This window comes from Periophthalmus magnuspinnatus, chromosome 3 (assembly GCF_009829125.3).
Source record: "Periophthalmus magnuspinnatus isolate fPerMag1 chromosome 3, fPerMag1.2.pri, whole genome shotgun sequence".
NCBI classification, from domain to species: domain Eukaryota; kingdom Metazoa; phylum Chordata; class Actinopteri; order Gobiiformes; family Gobiidae; genus Periophthalmus; species Periophthalmus magnuspinnatus.
The window spans coordinates 25,593,620-25,618,626 of record NC_047128.1 but is presented as its reverse complement, the minus strand read 5'-3'; the positions used below and the strand labels follow the sequence as shown (position 1 = coordinate 25,618,626).

Sequence of the window (25,007 nt, the reverse complement as noted above, 5' to 3'; positions counted from 1 at the left end):
ATAGTCCAAATGTGTTTCCATAAAGGACATTACAAGTAATTTTTGGTTTCTATTTTCACATAAAGACACATAAGTATTGTCCCAATCTCACAATCATAAAAACACGTGGAAGATGGTGATCAGGCTAGTTTGCAATAATTGGAACTTCAGATCTCATATTGCTCTTTGTAAGTAATAAATATAATCTACATAGTGGGAAGAAAAAAAAAAAAATCTCTGTTATGTAAAAAAATCTTATAATTATGCCAAACTATGTTTCTTATTTTCCCTTCCTCCCTGGAGTTTCCATTATTTTTCACAATCATCAAATTCAGATATAAATAATACATATTCAGAATAAATACACTGTTATACACAATGTTCCAAATGCACTACACTTTATTTAATTGCTCCTTGGCCCTTAAACTTTTATTTCTGGGTTTTCTGTTTTCTTGCTAACCGACACCGCAGGCTGTATTGTGCAAAGTAGGGGTTCTGGCTTTACTTATTCTGAAACAGTACATTCTCTGGACTGCTATTGCTATTACATGCATTATTTTGACCATAGCAAGCATAGCCGACGGCTGTCTGCACCTACTCCTCGCTGTGAGCTCAGGGCGACAATATAAATGACCCACCCGCCTGCGCTCTGATGCAAGCTGGCCATTATATTAGCCCGACCCTGATGGACACTGGGATTAAGGGAACGGTAGGTGTTTTGTCAGTGCGTATACGGCGACATAGCCCACAACAACAAAATGGCTGCTCCTCTCTAGGATAAGAAGCTTTCAAGTAAATGAATGAATACATTATAGATTGGTGGCCAGCCATCAATAAAGCAGCCACAGTGAATCTGGCACTACACTAGACCTGCACGTAGAGTCTAGCACTATAGACCCAGTGACCCCTGGACAGTGATGGTTGGACACCAAACAGAGATTCCTTTTAACAATGGATGCAGAAAGAGGCTCTTGTAAAAGCACTGTTATCTCTGGGACCAGGGTAGTCGATTTGCATTTAACAGGGTCTTAAAGGCGCTGTACCGAACTAGTTTATTTGAAACAGTTTGCAGTGGTCAGTTATTCCTCCATCGCCTTATATATTCCGAGCATGCTAATTATTCTGCACGATGAGTTTATAAGCGACTCACAACTGTCAAAGGCCAGAGTTTTGCCGTCATGTTAACAATAACAATAACTAGCATGCTAACAAATTATGGTCACAAATGTGGGGAAAAATGTCTCAGTTTTATGTTATATAGTATGCACCAGGGTTTTTGAGGTTTTTTTTCTAATTCAACATATAATATTTTGCTTTAAATTGGTAATCACTATAGCAGCAGTTCTAATTTCTCATCATTCTGAAACCTTGTACCATAGTTTGTCACAGTATCATGAAAAATATCATTGTAATTACACTTAAAAAAAAAGTGTACTCAGAAAAAAGATCAGAGTAAAAGGTCATGTGACATACAATCCACTGTCTATTTGCACTTCCTGTTTAGGAAAGCCTCTCCAAACGCATCTCCATGTATTGACAAATGTCTATCTTATCTGGATCTCCCTTCTGTTTACATGGAAACATCCTTTGCTTGGGCTCTCTGCTTCCTTACCTTGGGCTTTACTGTATATTCTGACTCTACTATATGCTTATTGAATAATAAGCAACATAACACATCTAACCACTCTCCCCCCGAAGACAGCCATTGTCTAAGGAGATCTCTGCAGAATTTTAACAATTTGAACATGCACTTGAATACTAAATGCTCTCCAGTGTCTATGGAGCAGCTACAAAGAGGATTGCCTGACCAGCTTTTTCCTCCTACGTTCTGACCAAAGGTAGAAGGGTCTTGAATGAGAATCACTGAGTCATATCATTCAGAACAAAATATATAACTTCTTATACCACAGATGCATAAGAGCTTGGTGCTTTACTTGTTGATTCTGTTGAAATCTAAGCTGTTTCTCAGTCTTCTGTGTTTTTTTATGTTTTTTTTATCTGACTGGTTAATATGCCTGTCAATCAATCAATCAATCAACCTAACTGACGATGGCGAGACCTAAGTATTTTCAAGGTGTGTGGTTTTGCCTGGCCATGCAACAAAGAAGATTGAGTACACTCCCCCACTGGCTAACCAAATCGACTGTCCCATTGTAAGTACTGCCACTGCTTAGAAGAGTAAACACATCCACCATTGTAGAAAAAGCCAAACGCAGAACATATTTCTTTCCAGTTAATTTTCTAATATATGACTTAACCATAAATGAGGTTGGTTTCACTTTTGCATGAGGCTCCACACATAAAATAAATATACTGCAGCATAGTGTCTCTTATATTAGTATTTGCAGATAAGATCAAATATAGATTCTAGCATTTATTCTACATGGACCAGTGCATTACAAACACAGGTAGATCTTCCAGCATCTGCAGGCACAAAGTCATTTCCTCTGCTTCCGAGTGTATCCAGGGGGGTACGCACCACATTCATATTCACCAGATGATCAGCACAAATCCTGCCCCAGCCATTTTGTTTTTGCAGCCAATGGCGGAAAGCCGTGGACACCGTATGACCTTGTGATAAATTCTAGCTTAATTTCCTCTTCCGTGTTTTTCAGGCATGCTCTGAGAATTGAATTAAAAAAGGTAAGATATGACGTGCATTGTTCGGATGAAAATATTCCAGTCGGGTGCGCACGTAAGGCTTTTGAATTGGGCATGCAGATTACCCAGGCAGGAAGTTTCATTTGCTCCTCCTGTCATTTATTCATTAGGTCGCCATCAGATCTTCCGTGCAGCCACAAGAAGTTATAAATCAGTCAAAGGCCGGGCATTAAGAATTCATGTCATTCATAATACATAAGAACCCTCATCGCCTCTAAACGGGATTTCCTGTCTCCACAACAGATTTCGCAACCTCTGTCTTCAGACCGTCAGCCATTTTGAAAGTAAACAATGTAAGCTGAAGGAAGCCATGTTGGCGGATACACTCCACAGCTGTGTCGTGCTTCCATTTAAGCACAAGTGGAGCTGTTCCCAGACAGAACCATTTTGTCTTGGGTTTCATCTGGAAGGAGAGCAGCCGGCGTCAGCCACAAACTCGCTGCCGGCACTCTTGTTTTGTGTGTGGATTCTCTTGAGCAGTTGATGTAATTGTGAGTAATTAGGCCTTAAAGTTGTCCTGTCTTTCCCCAACCTGGAACATGGGTCCCCAGGGAGAGCAAAGAGGGGATAACGGCACACGCACAAGGCTGCTTTGTGCACTATAGGAAGAATAAACTCAAAGTGCGTAAACAGATGCTAAGCCATATGATCGCAGTTGCTACATAGACATTACATTATGCCTCTGGCATTTCTTATTACAATAATCAACAGCAAATTATAATAGGTGTGTGGCAAGGACACAGTGCTGAATTTCTGCCTCTCTGGCCAGATGTTCAAGTCTCTTTAATATTACATTTAACTATACATTGTTTATGGTAACAGGGTTTAGTCTTAACAATATGGTTGGAATTTTATTAAGTGTCTGCAACCAGACTGAAATGTCTATGTATCAAACACAGATAACTAGGTTTTAATTAGTTTGTGGACTGGTTGCCAATTAAAAAGATTCTAATTGACCCTTCCCTGACTATTTGTTGCATAGAATGTGGACAGAATGCTACTGCTAATCAAACAATACTGTTATTTTTCTGTCAATAGGGTTGTGCAAAAATGTCTTCTGGAGAGGAATCAAAACCTAAACTAGGCTGCTTCTCAGTTTTCCCTCTAGAATTTGCTAAATTAGAGTTAAAGTTAGGGACTTTGGGTGGTTCACAAAACAACAAACTTGGGATTAAAAAATACACTTACTAGTAGTTGGCTTGTTGCAGTTGTGTCCATGTCTGAAGTACTGTGGGTTCTCCACCACAGGAATCCTGGTCATCCCGATGACCACAGCATCAGGGCCAGCGTCCAGTGTACAGGGTGTTATAATCCCATGGTTTACGTGATGAAGAGGACTGGCAGAGTCTTCCTCACCACTGATCACTGCCACTGGACCTGGAGATGACACAGAAAGAAGTTATAGTATTAATAATAATATTAATATTAATATTAATAATAATAATAATGCATTCATCTTATAAACTGCTATTCCAGACGCTCAAAGTCTTTCATATTTTGCTAAGTTTACAATTTAGTACATCGTTCATTTACTCGACACTCAGTGATGGTAAGATTCTGTTATAGCCACAGCTGCCCTGGGACAGACTGGCAAAAGCAAGGCTGCCAGTCTACTCCATCCGTCCCTTCCACCACCACCACACTCACGCACACACCACATTCATACCAGGCAATGTGGGTGAAATGTCTCGCATAAAGACAACAACAGTTTTCCACTAGCGCCCCACTGTGGCACCTGATATTCCCAGAGGTCTCCCATCGAATTTACAAACCAGGCTGGGTGGATGGGTCTAAAGCAGATGACACTGACAGAAATATTAGTGCAAACATGGGATAGTTCTGTCAGAAAGGGTGTGGGTCAATAGGTAATGTATTTGTAATATGGGTCATATTCACACCCATGTTACAAATCAACATATAAACCACCATTTTGAAGGAAAAAAAAAATCACACAACCCACAAAGAGAACTGGTTTATTTATGTAAAACCATGTACTCTCTATCTACTGTGCATTACATTTCTATTTCCACAATGAAATCAGAACATGAAAAGCCCTTGAGATGATTTTCCTCATGTCCTTGGTGATTTGTTTTATGTTCTATAAAGGCAAGTCTAAAGCAAGCACAGTCTAATCAAGTGTACAGAAGGTGATGTCAGGCTGTTGGTATAGGGCAAGTGCATATAAAACAAACAATATCTGCGCCCCCGTCCTGCCTTGAGTCTTTGACACTGAGTAAACAGTAATCAGCCCCCCGAGATAGAACATGATTGTGTCTGCTCACGTGTGACAGCTGACACGCAAGCAGCCATTTGTTTACATTTTATAGCATGGCGGCATGTCACTATTCTGAATAATAACGGACAGGTAGTAGCTTTAAACCTTGGTATACGTGAAATGAATAGCACTGATTAGAAAAGGGGTTATGAATTACTAACACATAACATATTTAGATCACCATGTTACCTTTTTGTTAAATGCTATACTCTCCAAAAGGAACATATTAAAAGTTGAATTAGATTTAGTTTTGTGTTGGACGCTCTGGCTCGTACTGTTATGTGAAGGCTGAGTAGGGATGGTCTGTGTGGTAGGAGCATGGGGAACGCCGCAGAGAGCTTCCTGGTTACGTAAGCTTGGGGTTGAGCCTGAGAGAAGATGCGGGGTCTTGTATATCTATAACAGCAATGATGGTTTGAATCATGCCTGGCAGAGATTGCAAGATTACTAAAACAACAACCAATGATTCAGAAAACCACTTCAGGCATGTTTTAGATGAGGGGACCAGCCTTATATCATGGTAGAAATCTCCAAAAAGTTGATTTAGCATAATACTACCTCTTTAACAAGCCATTGGTGGGTTTCAGACGACATAACACCATTCTAAACCAATAGAGCACATGTGTTAAACTCAAGGCCTGCGGGCCAAATATGGCCCTCTACATGATTTTATGTGGCCCTCGACGGGGTAAATTAAAGTATGATGGTTTTAAAATCTCAATTTATCATATTTTTACATCTGGGCAAATGCATATGCAATATTTGTAACTTGAATATGTAATAAATACAGAAACAGTTAATTAACAAGTTTAAAAAAAAAAAAGTTAGATTTATTTTACATCTGGCCCTTTGAGAGTGCCATTTTGCTGATGTGGCGCTCGGTGAAAATATGTTTGACACCCCTGCAATAGAGGAACATATATAGATGGAGGGCAGCTAAAATAAATATAGTTAATACACTGAGTTCTTGACAAAATACATGCTACTGGCAATTGCATTGAGAAAGCCAGGATTTTCAAATTGAGTTGGAGAGAATTTTATGCTAGAATTTCTGGTTAAACTGCAAAAAATGTCTTGGCATGATTTACCGTCGATGTCTGTAATTACTGAGGTTCCGTAACCATGCAGCAAAATCACACCAAGTTCAAAGTATTTAAAGTTTTCTTCTGTCAAACAACTTCATATTTTTTCCCACTACATTAAGAAAAAGAGGTGTTTTGTAGATGCTCAAAAACAGGGTAGCAATCACAGGGTAGCTCCAAGTTGCGCAAGTCCCTTAGCATACTCAACACAAGTAGGACAAAATATTACCCTTTCCCAAAACAAGAATCATCACTCATTTATCAGGTGCATGGTGAGAAATTGAGTTTTTAAAATTGTAATAGTTTTCAACCTTTTCAAAGGGTTGCAATGTGCTTCACTGTCTCCTTCATGGTAATAAAAACTGCCAGAACAACTTCGAGCCTAGAAGAAAAAGAACTATATAATGCATCAAGGGGAAAAAAAAACAGCTTTAAACATGGGAAAAACTTGAAATAAATGGTTCTCCTGACTGCTGTTATGACTGCTAGCTGAAGACTTTTAAAGAAATGAAAGCGCTGTTCCTGAGTATTATGTCGGGCCTAATACAATGATAAGAAATGGAAGAGAGACTGCACAATTGGGCTGGAGTGGGGCTTGGAGCAGACGGCTAGGAGCTGCCTCTCTCTCTCTCTCTATCTTTCTTTCGTTCTTTCTTTCTATCTGTCTCTCTCTCAAAAACAAAAGATAGTGCTGAGTTTTTGTGATATCCTGTTTTTTGTTAAAAGCATGAGGAAATTTTACTTCTTGACTCGAAAGCACCTTAAGAACTGCAATTACTTTACCTCCATCATGAAAACTATGCAAGGCTAAGAGATGGGTTTTATCACTGAAGTGTCGATGGTGAGAAGAAAAAATATTATCAGTTGGACATTTTCCAGGATTCATTTTCTCTGAAACAACATCTCTACATTTGAGCATGTAAACGTCTATGGATGTTGACCTTTTCTGTGGAGATACTTGTACTACATATTTACGGCTTTGACCTTTCATTACATCAATAAATGCACTGTGAATGGATACCCTTCACAGTTAATTTATTGCATTCTCTGAAAAGAAGTGTTATATTTGTGGTAGTGTTCCTGTCAAGAAAGTTCTTTGTTTTGTCTTTTTCATAATGTAGCGTATGATGTCTATAAAATATATGACATATCCAAGGCCAAAAATAAACTCCCAAAATACTCACACATGCCACGTACACTGCCACTGGAGGCGCTGTGCCTTGCCCAAGGACACGACAACTGTATGTATTCTTGGTAGCCTGCCAACCTTCAACTCAATGGGTTTACGCTCCACTGGCTGAATCAACCACCACCTCACGACTGCAATAACAAACTTACTTTGAGTCTAAATGGGAAATGTCCAGATGTTGTACACAACTGTCCACATTTCCATGTCACACTTAATAGTGTTTTTGCCCATCTGTTTTCAGTATTTGCTACTTTTCGTCTCAATTTCTTAGCTCAAATGACAACTGCTGACCTACTATACAATTTTGATATGTATATAATTTTCACGTCCTAGTCCATGACAATTTACAAGGCACTTAACACTGGCATTTCTCAATAACTAAGAAGACATGTTGATGGATAATATACACTTAAAACAGGCTGCATTTATCTTGGTTTTGGCCTGCAATTCTCCCATGATCCTCCAGTCCCATGTCAAATAGTGGCATGACTCAGGACCCTTTGCATAACATCAGTCAGCCTGGGCTTGGAGTGAAGCTAGGCCCTGTATCTTTTATGTGTGGAGCAGTTTGCAGGTACATTAGCTAATTTAGCCAAATCAATAGATCAAGTGTGGCATTTGCATCATCTGTTGCTTTTAGTTTGGAAGTCAATCTAATTTCCTCAGCAGGGGCACAGACAGCCAGGCTTCCTCCGCTATTCCAAACAGGGCTCTTCATTATATATCTGGAGCACGGAGCCAGAGCTACCATCTGCGGACAAGGCCACAGGGGCTCTAAAAGCGTTGTCAAACTGCGCTAACCACCTTTAGAATGGGGCGTCATAAACAAACAGGCAAATGAAGGAAATGTGTTTTTAAATCAGTCTGGGTGGAGCCTGGGTTAGCTCGTGTGCTAAGGTTGCAGAATACAGCGTATGCCAAATAAATATTGTGCCATAGATCGTATACTTCTGCCAAAATAGTTGCATTAGGCTAATATTCAGCAAAGTGTTGGAGCAGGGAATCAGTCTCATGAAATTGAGCCTTGCACGCAGCCAATAGTATATCATGCAGTGTGAAATTTCCCTGATTAACTGAAATTTTAAGATCCAATTTTCATGTTTTTTTTGGAGACTCTTAAAAATAAGACTTGAGTGTTTTGCAAAAAAAAAAGTTCTCGATACAATCACAAAATTCTGCTTTTTCATACACTGTGAAAATCATTCTCTCCAGTGATTTACCATTTGTGCACCATTAATCCAAGGAGTACTTAAAGGTTCACTACGTAACTTTTCTGATGGAGGGATGCCACCTTGCTTGTTTCCATGGAGATTGATGATGATGATTGATGATTTATGATTGATGATTATGATTGATGATGATATTTGGTTTTTTTAATATTTCATTTTTTAAATTTAATTATATTTTAAATATTTTTATTTATTTATTTATTTTTGCTTTATCTGGATGCTCCACAATATAACACTGAACAGCAGATGAAGTCACAAAGCCAAGATACACTGCTCAGATCTGTGGAGAGGCTACCCTGCTCAAAGTAATGAAGTATTTCTGAGCAATAAAAACACTTACAATTAAACAAAAGCAAGTTTAATGCTTTACTGTGGAACATTACAGGGTTAACAATAACAGTTTCTAAGGCCCAAGAAAAGTAGCGGACCCTCCACGAGAAAAGTTACATAGCGCACCTTTACCTGAAATAGTTGTTGATGGATCAGCCTTTTCCATCACAATGTCACCCAATCAAATCCCCAGTTAATAATTTAGAATAATCCACTTTTTCCAGAGCAACGGGAGGACTGGTGGTGTCAACGCCTGGTAAGGTCACCTAATTGTCCTCTCTTTTATCATACAGCAGACTATAGCCCCATTACATTACCCTTGACAGAGACAGAGGCAGAACAGGGGCTGATAGAGGCTGACATTGGACGGCCTGGACAAGTTACCACTTTATCACAGACACAGACAGCCATTCACACTCACATGCACACCACAGGCACTTTAGATCCCCCAATTAACCTCCCTGTCTCTGAACTGAGGCGAGAAAGAGAGGGAGGAAGAGAGGGAGAGAGAGAGAGAGAGCACCTGGAGAAGGGAAAGCTGCTCAGGTATTCTGGAAAACATGCTAACTCCACATGAAGAGGTCCGGATCGTGAGCGGCTATAGGGCACAGGCTGCAGGAGTGTGGTGCTAAATACTGGGGTGGACTAAATTAATCATACGGGGAAGGCAAGGGCATTTTCAGTGTTAATACAGGCAGATAGTCTGACTCAGTTACAATCTATCTTTGTAAAGTGCATTATATGGAATTTTCGGAAGCGGTGCAGAGTATACCGCTGCGTTTCATATGACAACACAGTCTATAGGTCCATAATAATAATAATAATTGTAATATAGTGCGTTGTAGGGTCTAGTCACTAATACAAGTGATCAGGGGCAACATTTATGAATTTACCTTTTAGATATTTCATAGTAAAGTACAATGTAATCAGTAGAGAAATGTGGCTCAAATGTGTAGTTAACTAAGTAATATTTTGCCTTATTTAAAGTGCATTAGACAGATAAATATGTTTTTCAAATTATTACTTGATTTGGTGGGATTGGAGCCAACGTAAATATTCATAATAATTTGACATCAGTTAAGCGGCAGTTTGTAAAGAAAAGTAGAAAACAAATGTGCAAAAATACAGAAAGTAGTGAGTTCTAATAAGACACAATTTTACGCATAAGGAAGGCATTTTTCTGACAGTGAAATCATTGATTCAACAAAATAAAAGTCTTGTAATTTATTTTTATTTGTCAAATTTAGACACGTTTTGACCCTTGTTAATTAATGTTGTGGTTGCTGGGTAACACACCTCTACATATGTCATAGGCTCTCTGCTGTCAAGAAGAACAATTATAAACTTTAGTAAGTAAAATTACAAAAGTGCAAAGACTAAACAAGATATTTAGTGAAATCTTAAATGTAATGATGCTAACTATGTTTTAGAGAAATGAGTATTCAAAGCTGTCATATGCACTTTAGCGTCTTTCAAAGTCCCTGTGATTGTTAAATGTGTATTTTTGTGGTGTTTGATGTCCCCGTCGTCCCCTCTGCTGTCTCTGTACTGCAGAGTCACACAGTACATTTACTGTTACTCCATGTGGTGCTTCAACATAAAGCAATGTTTCTTCTTTTGCAACTACTTCCATTTGAATTGTTCCTTAGGGACACATTACTGTAAGTGATTTGATTAATGCAAACATGAACACGACTAATACTACTGCTACAAACACAAGTGCTACTATGTCACTGTCACATTCTTTGGTACTGCCATTATTACCACTACTATTACTACTACTACTACTGCTACTGCTGATATTACTGGTGTTACTACTACTACTACTTAGTTTACTACTGCTCTCATCAATCACTCTACTACTACTGCTACAACTACTATTGCTACTATTACTGCTGGTACAAATACTACAGTTACGACCACTACTATTACTACTACTACTACTACTGCTGATATTACTAGTGTTACTACTACTACTTAGATTACTACTGCTCTCATCAATCACTCTACTACTACTGCTACAACTACTATTGCTACTATTACTGCTGCTACAATTACTACAGTTACTACCACTACTATTACTACTACTATTGCTGTTTCTACAACTACTGTTACTACTAATACTACCTAGATTACTACTGCTCTCATCAGTCGCTCTACTATCACTACTACTACTAGTACTACTACTACGTACTATTGTCTAGATTACTATTGCTCTTATTGATCACTCTTTTGTACTACAGTTACTACTACTACTACTACTATTACAACCAAAATTACTACTGCTGTCATCAATCACTTTATGGTACATTACTACTACTACAACACCATCTTTCCTGCAACGTTACTATGGCCATTTTACAGCAGTAGTTCATTTCTACCACAGCCTCTTATACTGTTTTTAAACCCTGAGGAGTCCTATCAGTCTCTTTCAAATATACTTTAGCCGTAGTATTTAAAGGGACACTATGCATATTTTCTGGAGGGTCTGAAACCTTCTAGTCTCCATGGATATGCTGTTTTCCTTGCATTGTTCCACAAAACAGCACATAATTTTGCAGTCTCCATGGAGACCCCACTAAACCACGTATATTTCTGGTAATTAAAACGCCTGTAATTTGTAAGTTAAAATCATACTGTGGGACATTCCAGCCAAAGCAATCTCACATTTTTATGAGACAATCAGGTGATAGAACCTCCACTAGAAAAGTTCCATAATGAATCTTTAATGCTGTAGAAAGAAGGAGCAGACTGGCAGGTACCTCTTGTTTATGTCTGTACTGTATTGACTGAAGGTGAATCTCGGGACAATGGGACCGGGCGGAGAGGGGCGGGGCGGGCTCATACAGCGGCTCACTGGGGTATTTCCCTGCGGTGCATAAATTCTGCAAAGTGTGATTGCTTCCGTTCTACTTCCTTGTGTTAATTATCGCACAGATTCCTTTCAAAGGTAGTTAATTAGGAGTGGAATTAACTGGAGGACATGTGAAATGAACAGGAAAGAACGGGAAGAAGAGGATACGGAGTCAAGGCCTTGCTCCAATTGGGATTTAAAAAACACACCCATCCATCTAAGGAAGCAAGGGAAAATGTGCAGTGCAGAAAGAAAGGCTTCCTGGGAAAATGGAGCCCGGAAGACATGTATATTTAGAATACTAACACAAGATTACAATCCAAGAACTGCACATCACCTGTTTGCAGTGGTGTTGCATAGTCATGTTAACTTTGACTTTAATTTATTGTCCAGCGTAGAGGAAATTTGTCAGCAGTAGCTCAGTCAGTAGAGCGTGTCCACTGACCCAAAGGTTGGCGTTCCGAATCAACCTGAACATCATCAGTTAAGATCCACTGACCCAGGTTGGCGGTGCGATTCGGGATCCCACAGATGAATACTGTCGTTGTGTCCTTGGGCAAGATGCCTATCCAATGATTTTCAAACAAGAAATTTTCCTATTTGTGTGCTTGTTTCCATGGCGATTTCAAGTTATTGTTCTATTGTTTTTACTATGGCATGTACGTTACTTAGCATTTAACATATTACAGGTATTTTATTGCTACTATTGGACTCTGGGAAAAAAATACACATAAAAACTGACTTAGCCTCGGACTTGGCCTGATGGCAGCACCTTCTTGGATTGGTTGGCGTACTCTCCGTAGGTACATAGCTTGTCAACATCGATTATTTAGCTAATGGCCTTATTCCACTCTACTGTCCTACATTTATACAATAGAGCACATTTGATAACTGAAAGCATGATTTTTTGTTTTATTCCTTTACTCTTAAACCTCGCGTTGAATACTATGTGTTACAACATTGAGGTGAACTTGTTTTTCAATAAGAATGCGACACCGAAACCTGCTACTTCGGTTACAAAACACGGGTATTCATCTTTCGTTTGCCAAGAGGTCTTCTACATATTCTACCTTCAAATAAACTGCTAACAGTATATTCATGTATGACCGTGTAGAGACAGTATGTAAATAGGACAAACCTTCTATAGATAGTACCTTTCTTGAGGTATAAGTACTCGATGGCTCCTTTGTAATGTGCCTGCTGTCTGTAACTTCATTCATCTGATCAGATAAACTTCTTTCACCTCTCTACCTCATTTGCAATCTCTTCCTTCACAAATACAATAACAGTTCTTAAAGCAGTCACATGTTCAGATCAATGTCTTGCTCAGAGACATAAAGTCAGTATGAAAAATCAAACCTAACCTTGCTTACTTAACCTGCAGCACATCCCGGTTCTTGAAATTCTTTTTACGAGCTAGAGACAGTTTACAGTATGTGAAACAAAATCAGTCAAGGTTGCAGCAGCTGTGATAGGCGGCTGCTGAAGAAAATAATGGGAGTTTCAGTTGGAGTATTTTTAATAATTTATCCACCAACATTCAGTTCAGAGTTTGTGCGGTGGATTTTTGTGGTGTGTTGAACAAATATTTCTACCACAGGCACTTGTTCAGGAGGCACAGAATCTCTTGAAACCTTGACACAGATCAAAATTATAGAGGAAAAAAGAAAATCTATTTCCACAAGATAACAGTGGAGGGGAAAAATGAGGCTGAAGTGAGGCCGAATTAGGCTTTTGTAAGGCTTTGGCAGGGCACATTCAGGACAACTTGTCATTCTCTGCATTGTGAGTTCAAGTCCCAGCTCTGACAATTTGCCGAATGTCTTTCCTCACACTCACACAGTTTCTTGCGATATTCTCTTATAAAGTCTTCGGGTCAAACAGGAGATTTTTGACTTTTTATATAACATTAATGTTTAACAGGGTTTGACCTTGTTACAATGGTGCTCCCTAATCGTTTCACCAAAGTTGCATTTTGATGGATTCATACATGTCTGAGTAATCCTGGCTTGTCCTGCCTTCGAGGTTAAAATGCTCAGAAAATTCCTGTTTTCACCTACCCCCTATCCCCACCTACGTCTCTGCACAGTGGTCCCTTGTTTATCGTGGGGGTTGCGTTCTAAAAATAACCCGCAACAGGCGAAATCCACGAAGTAGTCAGCTTTATTTTTTACAATTGTTATACATGTTTTAAGGCTGTAAAACCCCTCACCACACACTTTATACACTTTTCTCAGACAGGCGTTAACATTTTCTCACATTTCTCTCTTTTTAAATTAATTAATAGTAACTCACAGGTATTAAAATAAAGAATACACGAAACAGCGAGGCCGCGAAAAAGGGGGAACCATGTTATAGCGAGGGACAACTGTACTTAGATTTGATTTTTTTGAAAAATCTAGACTTCGAGTTAAGAATGTAGAGTTATACATAATGTCACAAACTCAAAAATGTAAAAAAAAAAATCTCATAAGTACAATTATTACAGTGAAAGGCCATTGAGAAAAGGCTGGACATATCAGGAAGTCAACTGCCCCATTTCTCTTACTAAGCCGTTTAAGCTCAAAATTGTGCTTTATAGTGAACAAACTGTAACGTCAAAGCATAATATATGTTCTATAAATAAGAACAGTGGAATCTGATAAGCTACACTTTTCAGGTTGCTAACGACATGCTCGCATTCAAAAACATCACAAATATGCAGCTGTGTATGAGGCGTGCCTGAAATCTGCGCACGTATTTCTATGCTACTCCTCGTGTTGTGACGCTAGCCTGACAGCTGAAGAGTAGCATTAGCATTGAGAGTCGGCAGCCTTCGAAATGCGTACCATCTGAGTTCGCCCGAAGGTGATGATGTGAACACAGCTCACTCCAGAAGACATGTCTGCCGTTTCTTTGACAAATGTCCTCAGCCTGATATTCCCTCTCCTCACAGCACAACAGAAAAGTCCCTCCAGAAGCTGCTGGACACTATATCAGCCATTCCTCAAACCATCCATTGACACTGTTGCTTTGCCGATGACAGGGACCCAATACTAAACTCCAGGATGGTTTATATTTATGACCAGTGTTCTCCAGGAGTGGCATAAACAAGAGTCAAGTGCACAGGAAGGACGACGACATCCAAATATGCTTTCAAAGGATGTGGTAAATCTGTCAATCGCCTGTAGACGCTATGGCTTGTCTTTTACAATATTATTGGCAATTCGATTAGATTTAGGGAGAAAAAAAGTAAGATTTTGATCAGTGTGCATAATGTAAACGACTCTAGGAACATAAACATCCGAGAGAAGACTGAAAACTGTTAACCAATACAAGAATCCCATGATTTTAAGAACATATTTGTAGAAGTCTAAAAACCACTGCAGGTACAACAAGATTTAGACATATTTAGACAATATTAGGGCTGCAAAATGAATAGCAATCAAATCGAAATCACTAACTAACACAATTTCAATAGACATAATTAGTGAATTGCGAGGCCTCCAATTGTTAAGTACCATAATTTCCTCCACAAACAACACCATATCCTGTTTTATTCTGCACAAAAACTGCTAATGCTGTTGTTTTAGATCTGTACAAACATGTTTTGAAATGTGATTTTTGTATTAGTTTGTCAGCTCATATTTCAGTCTTTTTGTCAATTCGCCTAGATACATTTAAAATGTGAACACTGAACAGAGTCCTCTTATTAAAACATGAATCTCAAATCTAATCGCAGTGGTTGTCAGAAAAATCACAGTTCAGTGTTGGTGTTCAGTGTTAAATGGGCCAACGGTCACATTTTTATATAGCGCTTTTCCACCTTCAGGGCATTCAAAGTGCTTCAAGGAACTACTCACCAATTCACACACATTCATACAGCAGTGTACGCAGACGAGGTGGGTTAAGTGTCTTGCCCAAGGACAAAATGGCAGCAGTCATTTTGTGGAAGCTGAAATCACAGAACTAACCTGGATCAGTGACTCTGACCGCTCAACCAATGATGTTTACATCAAAAGTGGGACTCAAACTGGCACACTTAATCAACTGAGCTACTGTTGACCCTTTTCTTCCAAAACCGTTCAGCCGTACAGGATGTTATTTGTAGAGGAAATTCCATAATCAGAAATTGTGTTCCATCCATTTTCTTCCGCTTATCGGGGGCCGGGTCGCAGAGGCCGCAGTCTAAGCAGGGACTCCCAGACTTCCCTCAAAATTTGCATTTACAATTGGATAATTATGCCAACTCAAATTGCAATTTCGCTTTAATTATTGTGCAGCCCTATCAGCACAAACACTACAGAAGCAATACACTGCATGTGATGGGATCTCTGTTGACGCAATGTTCACCATGACAATAAAAGAAACACTTACGATTGTTATTCTTCCCACCGTGCCTTATCAGCTTTTATATCTTTGACTACACATTACCCTGTGAGCTCCCCGAAGCCAAACCAAAGCAATTTTACACAAGAAGTGATGGGGAATGACATCAGGCAACACTCTAGCAAGTAGCACGCAGTCTTTGAGTTATTAATAAGACCGGGAATCCACAAGTACAAGCAAAGCCCAGCAAGTGAAATGTACAAGTTGTTTTAATATCATGCTGTCTTGCAGAAAGTGGCTGGAATCAGAGGGGGATTTGTACGCATTTCCCCGAAGCATGAGAATGAATGATATTGAAGTGTAACTGTGTTCATTCATTTGCTAGAGGAGACATTTTGGTTCTTCATAGTTAGTATTTGATCCAGTCTTCATTGTCTCTGCATGGGGTCTGTCAAAAGCACTTGGGGACCATTTTACAGAGTTTGATGTTGGAACTTAGTTAGGAGTAGCTAGCTGAAGGATTAGTGCTCCAACAACTACATCTAGTGCGATTCGTCAAATTTTAAGTAAGATTGAGATTCAGTCATTTCAACTTTTCAATGACATGTTGTTTTTTTGTTTTGTTTTTATCGAGAGGTCTACAGCCAATCCCCGTGTGAGTAAAGTGCATATAGTTTCAGGCTATAAAGGAAGAAATTTGACATTTTTTTACGTTAGAATGTACCGATTGGAAGTCGTATTGCTTATGTTCAGGAAATTACTGTAGTGTTGAAAGCCATTTTACAGTTTTTAATCAAATTCCATTCCAACATCAATAGATGAACATTATCGTCATATCGCCCAACCCTATTTCAGCCTAGAATCAGTTTAAGTCTAAGTTTACACTTGTTTGAATAACCAATAAAATATTCTCCTCCAGAGTAAATAATAAATACTACTAGTTCATTGAAAACTAGGGTTAAATAACTTTTCATTAACATTGCGCTTCTGAATCAACTCAACATTTCAATTGGATTTTCACACGCTCAGATCTACAGGTCGGAATCAAAGCAGAGCACTTACAACGGAAATGTTTATCCGTCATTCTTTATACTGCCAAAGGAAAGATGCTAAATGAAAACCGTACGACTGCCTTGTTACGAGAGCCGCCCTGCATCATAACAGAAGTGCTAAAGTCACTGACACTTGCGTAGAGGACAAACATATGCACAGTGGTCGTCGGGTGTATTTCTTGTCATGGAGTCGGAATATGAAACGATTCTTCACTGCGAGCATCTGTCTGAGTTTGCATGTAAATCACCCCAGAAGATTGAGAGCCACACTGAGTCACTGCAGTGCACAAAGCCGCGTGGTGTAAAGGAAGAAAAATGTGTTTACTTTTTGCTTATTGTTGTAGAAGCAGCGGTAATTGTTCTAATGACCACAGAGAAAAACATACTCATGTGTGATTAGATAAACATTTAACCATAACCTAACATTGAGGATGCTCTATGTATTTTTTTTTTTTCTGCTGGAGGATACACTAGCTGTCTTCATGATGTTATTGTGTTGCCTGGAATATTCCACTGTATGGCATTAAACTTGTGTATCTATTTCTTGTGTTTGTTCGCTGATCCAAAGGTTGGCAGGTCGAATCCTGCTCTCAGCCTAAAAACATCACTGGTACAACAGTCAGATCCACTGACACGTAGGTTGGTGGTCCGATTCTATTTCCCACAGATGATTACTGTTGTTGTGTCCTTGGGCAAGACACTTAAATCCCTCACCACCAGTGTCTCCATACTTTAGTGTATGAATGTGACTGTGAGTGGTTCCTTGATGTAAAGCACTTTGAATGGAAAAGCGCTATATAAAAATGTGACCATTTTCCATTTACTTTCACTAGGCTCATCTCACCATAGATCTGACCAGTAACTTGGCCTGATGGCACTGGTTGGTTCCATGTTGTTGGATGAATTGAATGTCATCTCCGTAGATGTTATTGCTTTGCCTATAAAAATGTGTCAAACTCAAGGCCTGGGGGCCAAATATGGCCCGCCATGTCATTTTATGCGGCCCGCGACCAGATAAATTAAAATGTATGACTGTCTTGAAATATCAGTTTATCTTCTTTTTTTTTTTTTTTCATCTATGCAAATTTGAGGGCAACCATTTTGCTGATGTGGCCCTCAGTGAAATTGTGTTTGACACTGGCCTATAATGATCCACAAATGAAATACATACATACATACTGTGACAGGGCTCGCCTCTCCACAGAACTGACCTGTATCTTTTTGGTGAAAATGTTTTATTTATACTATCAAACCTGACCTACATATGTTATTGTAACTTGTGCAAAACGACAATAAATATATGGTGGTGGCATGCCAAACAGTGCACAGTATACATATTCAAACACAGCTCTCCTGCATTACCACTGATGAAGTATGACTTGTTCATTGTGATAAACTGTAATAAAATGTGTTGCGGATTTGGCCAGGGGTTAACAAACTGAACTCAAAGTAAGCATTAGACACGAGTGAGTCCTTATCGCGTCCTCATAAATATTTATACAGTAGCAGGCGGCAAAGCTAGACAGGCAGTTAGCTCATTGTGCTCCCAGGAGAGAGAGTGATGTTTCTCAGTCTGCACAACACTACACCACACTACAGATAGAACATGAGAGGAGGTGGCTAAAGGACATCACAACTCTGCAGATGTTGGCACTATATACAGCTATTAAAACTAGACGGGAGCCGCTTTAATCGAGTACAAATCTTATAAACACAGACGGTAATGAAGGAATAATGGACTGTTAAATATCTGGACACTGTATATATTCATAGATACTGTGGGTAGATGAAGGAAGAGGTAAGAATAGTATAATGCATTTACCGTTGTCTCAAAAGAATTGAACTTGCACACTCCAGAATTGGAAAACTTGTTAATGTGAAGTATCAACTATAAAAAAAAAAGGCTGGAGTTGTATAATTGCACTTGTATCGTCCTTTAAAAACTGCGTAAAATGTGTCCAAGTGTCATCTCGAAATACTCACCGCACATGGAACATTCTGAAGTGAGCGTATTCTGTTTGTCGTAAGTCTTGCAATGATCTGATATTCCGTGTTTAGTGCAGAGTTGACACCTTTTGTTGTTCGTGTAACTGTTTATGTCGTGTTAATCTAACTGCTTTTGTATGTGACACTCGGTTGCTATGCCGACACGTTGATGAGAAGGTTTTATTCGACATTTATTTGTTTGTTTTGTCGACTGGCTTTAGTGAGTTGAGACTGCTGCTGTTTGGCCCTTGTTTTGGCGTGGGTTACAGCCTACAGTAGCCCTTGTGTTCAGAAAATAAACAACCAGAAGAAATTCACCGTGTTTCCTTCGCCCGGAAACTACAATGTGGAACTGGTAGTGTAGCCAGAGTCGCCTTGGGGCTGACGGATGAACCTGACTGCCATTCTGGACCAATAGCATTTTCTCTCCACTGCTTATCTCTCACCATCACTTCTCACAAACGGTTTATTACACAAGGCTACACAAGAGAATAAACTGTTTGGAGCGGGGATCAAATGACTCTCTGATTATAAAACACGCATTCTACCACCTGGGCCTCTTTCTCCTGACTATCCTCATGACTCAAAAACACTCAATAAATCAGATAATCTTTACTAGAGCTTAGTTTTTGTTAATAATAAAATGTATAGATATTTGAAGTTCTGTTTCAGAGATGCCAGTTGTTGACAGTAACGGCAGATAGCAAAGACTGTAAAAATGTACTAAGGCAATATCGTGGCAATTTATGTGTTCCAGCTTCCAGTTTATAGGTAATATTTTGAGCACTGCCTATTCTAAAGATTTAATATTTTGTTTTGAAATGTTAATTGTTATGGCAACGTTTCATCATTCTGAAACCCATGGATGCCTTTCTCTTGATTAAAAATGAGTGCGATTTTGATTTAAATGCATTTTATGAGATAAACTGAGGTAAACTGGAGGACAAAGAGATAAGGTGTCTACATTCAAAGTACAAAAACTGCAAACGCTGAAGGAGAGAGACTTGGATGTAGTGTATTTCCTGTTTTGCCTCAGCCTTACAGAAAAACACCTTGGTCTCTGGAGGCTTGTGTGGAGCTGTGAGGTGCTCCCAGACACCGGGCTGTGTAGCTGTAGACGACAGCAGCTGATTCATTTTTAATCAGAGCGTTTCTCAGCTAGTTAGGCTAACACACACAAGCACTCTATGTGGGCAGCAAATGAATTGGAGGTAGCACATTAGGGTCATTGTTAAGCAGGTTTTGTGCACTTGGGTACATTTAGAGTCAGTCCCACTGCTGCTATTCAGGCTCCGTTACACACAGCGTCACAGATACACTGCACAATTACTAAGCTACTGTGGAGCTCAGCAAATGGGTTCATTACCTGTTTTTATCATGCCACTATGCATGCCTTCGCTCTGCCTTAAAGAGGGGGTAGCATGCAAAATCTAAATTTTGGAGCTTTCTACCATGTTATAACGTTCTCTCATCAAATAACACGCCTGAAGAGGTTTTATATGTCATCCATGCATGTTTGAGGATTTTAGCGATCTCTCCCAGGCCTCTTATGGTTTTGCTTTGAGATTCTGTCCAATGCTCAGCCCACAAGCCGACGTCATCCATGCTCCCACACAACAAGTCTCCATAAATACACAAAAGCATGATACAAAACTGTACACAACAACTTGACAAACCTGATGCGATGTGCAGTAGTTTAATTGGTGGTCTGAAGAGGGAGTAACGTAGTGTAGAGAGAAAATGGAGGGGAGGACTAAAAAAAAAACAAAACCAGAGTGATGCTTATAAAAAATGTCAATATGTCGTTTTCAGTGAGTATACCATAGCAACAATAAAAGGTAACAAGGTGATCTAAATATGTCATGTGTGTTAACAGTTAATACCCCACAGAAGTAAAATACAGTTATATACTGTATTTTACTATACTGCAGTTATAAAATATTGCAATATGTTTCTTATAGTCAATTTTAATAGCACTATAGAATTTACCATTTTGACTGTTTAAAGGTGCTACGTATATTCTCAGGTGGAAAGTCTGCCACCATTTGTCTAGAGATGTTATTGTGTTGAATGAAATGTTCCATGGAAACCACTCCTGCATTAAACCAGTCTATATCCATGGAGACTATCTGAAATTTATGCTAGCAGGCAGATTGCATGTCAGATCCTCACTTACCGTAAGAATGCGTGTTTTTCAAGGTATTTTTCATGTGTTTTCTATAAATAAATGATCTATGTTTAATGTCGTGCTGTGGAATATGCAGGCAAAAAATGTGTTTAAATCAAAAAAATGTTGGAAAATTATCCCAGTTTTGTCTTATTATGCTATTTCCATGTGATATTAATCATTCCATGCATTGCCACTACTGTGCGCTGTACCAAATTGTGAGGTACCCTGTGATTCCCTGACCTATTTTTTTGTTCTTTAATTGATTTTTTTTTTCTTAATTTGCACATCAGGGGGCAATTGGGTTATATTTCACAAACACACATTGGCCTCCTTTCATCACTGCTGTTATGTAAGCCTGTAATGTTGCCCAATACAATCATAGTCAGCGTTGATTACCAAAATGAAATGCCCCCAAAATGGCAGCAAAACCAATTAATCACGAGCGCGGAGAAGACTCCATCAGCGTGTTGTGCTCTGCTTCCTGCTGTTTCATCATATCTTAAAAGCACTTGTTTCAAAACAGACACCCATCATTTATTCTGTGTGTCGGCCCCATGCCTCATTCACTTTCCCCTCTTTCTTGTCTTCAGCCCCGGGGGGTCCTGGACGGTTCAGAGGCAAACAGCTTTGTTAGACTACTATGGGAGAGGATAGGATAGAGCGTGGAGAGAGAAAGAGAGAGGAAGAGAGAGAGGAGGATGTGCGCAGCCAATGGGAGCGAGCTTCTTTGTAATTACATATCTAACTGAGACACATGGACCCAAATCAACCCCGCACTCCCCAGTCTAATGCCATCTAATAGGAAGCATCATCACAGCTTTGTATGGAAGACCACTGAGCGAATACAGATACACCGTGAATGATGCACACTATGGACAGAATAAATGAATAGACTTATAGAAAACGAAGGGATTGACGCAGTTGCCTTTGAAATACATCCTTTAATCAATACATTACTATGGTTTTACGGTATTACAGCCTTTATAATAATCACACACTATTACTGCGGTTATGTGTAATGCTTCTAACATGCATTACTACTACTACTACTACTACTACTTTTTGTAAACCATATTTCCACTGACGCCAATGAAGGGTGGGGAAAATGGTCAATAAATAACATAATTTTCTTAGATCCAGATTAAGATTTTCTCATGTGGTTGCCTATTGTACGTGGTAAATGGAGTTATCTTCTATCTTCTTCTATCTAAAAGTCCATACGTCACTGTGATTGGTTAAATTTAGTTGTCACTCCGTCAGAACCTTTCAGAGGCTGGCCAGTAGGGGAACAAAATAGCAAATCACAATATGACAACATGATCAGAATACACTGCCTGGCCAAAAATTAAAAAGAAAAAGTTGCCACCTGGATTTAACTAAGCAAATGATCTGGTGTTGCTGCAGTTGGTCAGGTCTAGGTTCAGCGACAGTCTGTGCTCAGAGAATGAGGTCAGCTGACACCTGAATATACTGAATGACCAGGTTATTCCATCAGTGGATTTTTTCTTCCCTGATGGCACAGGCATATTCCAAGATGACAATGCCAGGATTCATGGGGCTCAAATTGTGAAAGAGTGGATCAGGAGCATGAGACATCATTTTCACACATGGATTGTCCACCACAGAGTCCAGACCTTAACCCCATTGAGAATCTTTGGGATGTGCTGGAGAAGGGTTTGTGCAGCGGTCAGACTCTACCATGATCAATGCAGCATCTTAGTGAAAATTAATGCAACACTGGATGGAAATAAATCTTGTGACACTGCAGAAGCGAAATCGAAACAATTCCACAGCGAATACGTGTCGTAATCAAAGCTAAAGGTGGACCAATGAAATATTAGAGTTTTTTTTTTTTTTTGGCCAGGCAGTGCAGCATCATTACAGGTATGAGATCTCAATTCAATTTCTATCAGAATATTGGCCCGCCGTACATGAGGCTGACTCTAGGATTCACTCATTTTTGGTACGTCTAGCTGTCCACTAAAATTTATTTAATCAGATTTCATTTTATGTCAAAGTATATTTCTTAAGCCATTTTCCCTCATATTTCCTCGTCTGCATTTAAACTAACATCTTCAGTTTTTCTCTTTTGAGACATGAAATACGCATCAACTTTTTTTTATATCTTGCAATTTGCTCATTGTCTCTTACATATAAAACTGTCTTCTTATGGTCATATTTTTTATACCCTCAGTGCATATCTCAAAATACCACACTATGTTTCTATATATTATCAGTTTCAGAGCATAGAATTTGACCCCAGGTTTCATAAAAAGTTCATTGTGCACTTCACAATATAGTACAGTGTGTCCCTGATACTTAAAGCATCACCACAAACTCAGGGTGACTCCTCTCCTCAAGGGTGCCTCCTCCAATGTAAGAAGATGTATATTTGACCTTGTTTATTTCCAACAGCCACCAATAGCGCGCTCTGGCAGGTCACGTCAGCCCCACACCTATGGAAACAGATGGATGGACGCCTCATAAGATCTATCAGTGGATTAATGGTAATGTAAGTGTCCATTCAATTGAGAATAATCCCGACCTCTTGGTTCACCTTGCGCACATATTTGACACATACAGCGGACTTGACGTATAGCGGGCCATGGTGTGCTAGTACTAGGCCAGTGCGGTGCTTGGGCTTTTTAATATTTCAGTCAAGACTCCCAGCAGACTGATAGCTTACAGGGGCAGCCATGCAAGGTGCAGCGCCAAGGTTAGCTCCAACATCAACCTCTTTTCATAGAACACTATATGCTACACAGCGGGAAAAAGGCCTATGTTTTTTTCTGCTTCTTGCACAGTGTCAAATATAATCCATGACTGGTGAGTTTAGGATTATCATGAAGCTAGTGTACTATTAAATGGTCTTATGCTGCTTTTTCAGTGTTGGGGCATGACAGGCAGGAATTAGAGAGATTAACAATGTAAAAAGAAGGTTCTCTGCAAGAGTTTGTGGCCTAAATAGTCACACAAAAGAAAACAGATCATATGAATGCAAATGTTTTGAATTAGATTTTAAGAGAGGTAGCATTGTTATATGGGAATAACTGAATCCACAAAAACAATTATACACAAATTCAGTGAAGTCTGCCGTATACAGAGAGTATTACAACAGGAAGGACATCTGGCATTAAATTTATGCCAAATCAGTCTGTAAATGGCCACATGCTACATCAGTGGTTCTCAACTGTTGGCTCAGGATCTAGAAGTGGATCGCATTATCATTTTCACTGACTGGATTTGCCAAACAAACTTTGGTAAATAGTTTTGTTAGTTTTTCATAGTCAGCCTAAAAGATGGGGTGGCCAACTTTATTCTTGTAAATGTATTTTTCCCCAATAAAGTATATTTTAAAAGGGGCAGACTGGGACAAAAATCTGCCTGCTCATAAAATGCACTGTATTGATCGCAAAGAGGAAAAGCCATAGGCGTCTCTATAATTGACTGGATTTTGGTTTAACATTGCCTTCTGAAATAATCTGCTCTAAAGCTGTGCATGCACACAAAACTTCATGTATGTGTAACAGCAACATGCTGAAGCATTTGCAAGGGCTAGGAACTAGATAGACAGATTTAAATATGTACTTTTGTGGTTTGCAGGATTTGACATAAGTGACATAAAAGGGTAAAACTGAAAAATGCATTTGCTATATCATTTATTATAATGCAATTCATATTTTTATGGTTATATTTATTGATACATGGTAGATGGTAAAGCTGAATCCCAAAACCACACCAGTTGAGAACCATTGTACTAGAAGATATATTTTTGTAGTACCCACGTGAAAAAGTCCAACAGGATTTTTTATATCTAGAATCTGTGGTAAAACTGTCAGACAGAAATGTGTGTGAGATTGTATCATGTTTGTAGGACATTTCTCAGCATTAT

General features: G+C 39.1%; 1 protein-coding gene across 2 annotated transcripts in view; it reads right to left on the bottom strand.

Annotated features, from left to right (window-relative positions):
* The window catches only part of ntrk3b (neurotrophic tyrosine kinase, receptor, type 3b), a 222,742-nt gene that overhangs the window by 45,020 nt on the left and 152,715 nt on the right, over nucleotides 1-25,007 (bottom strand). For both annotated transcript variants that reach the window (XM_033990909.2, XM_033990917.2), the window contains one exon: nucleotides 3,829-4,017. In XM_033990909.2, the coding sequence (XP_033846800.1) occupies nucleotides 3,829-4,017 (189 nt within the window). The remainder of the gene's footprint in view (nucleotides 1-3,828; nucleotides 4,018-25,007) is intronic.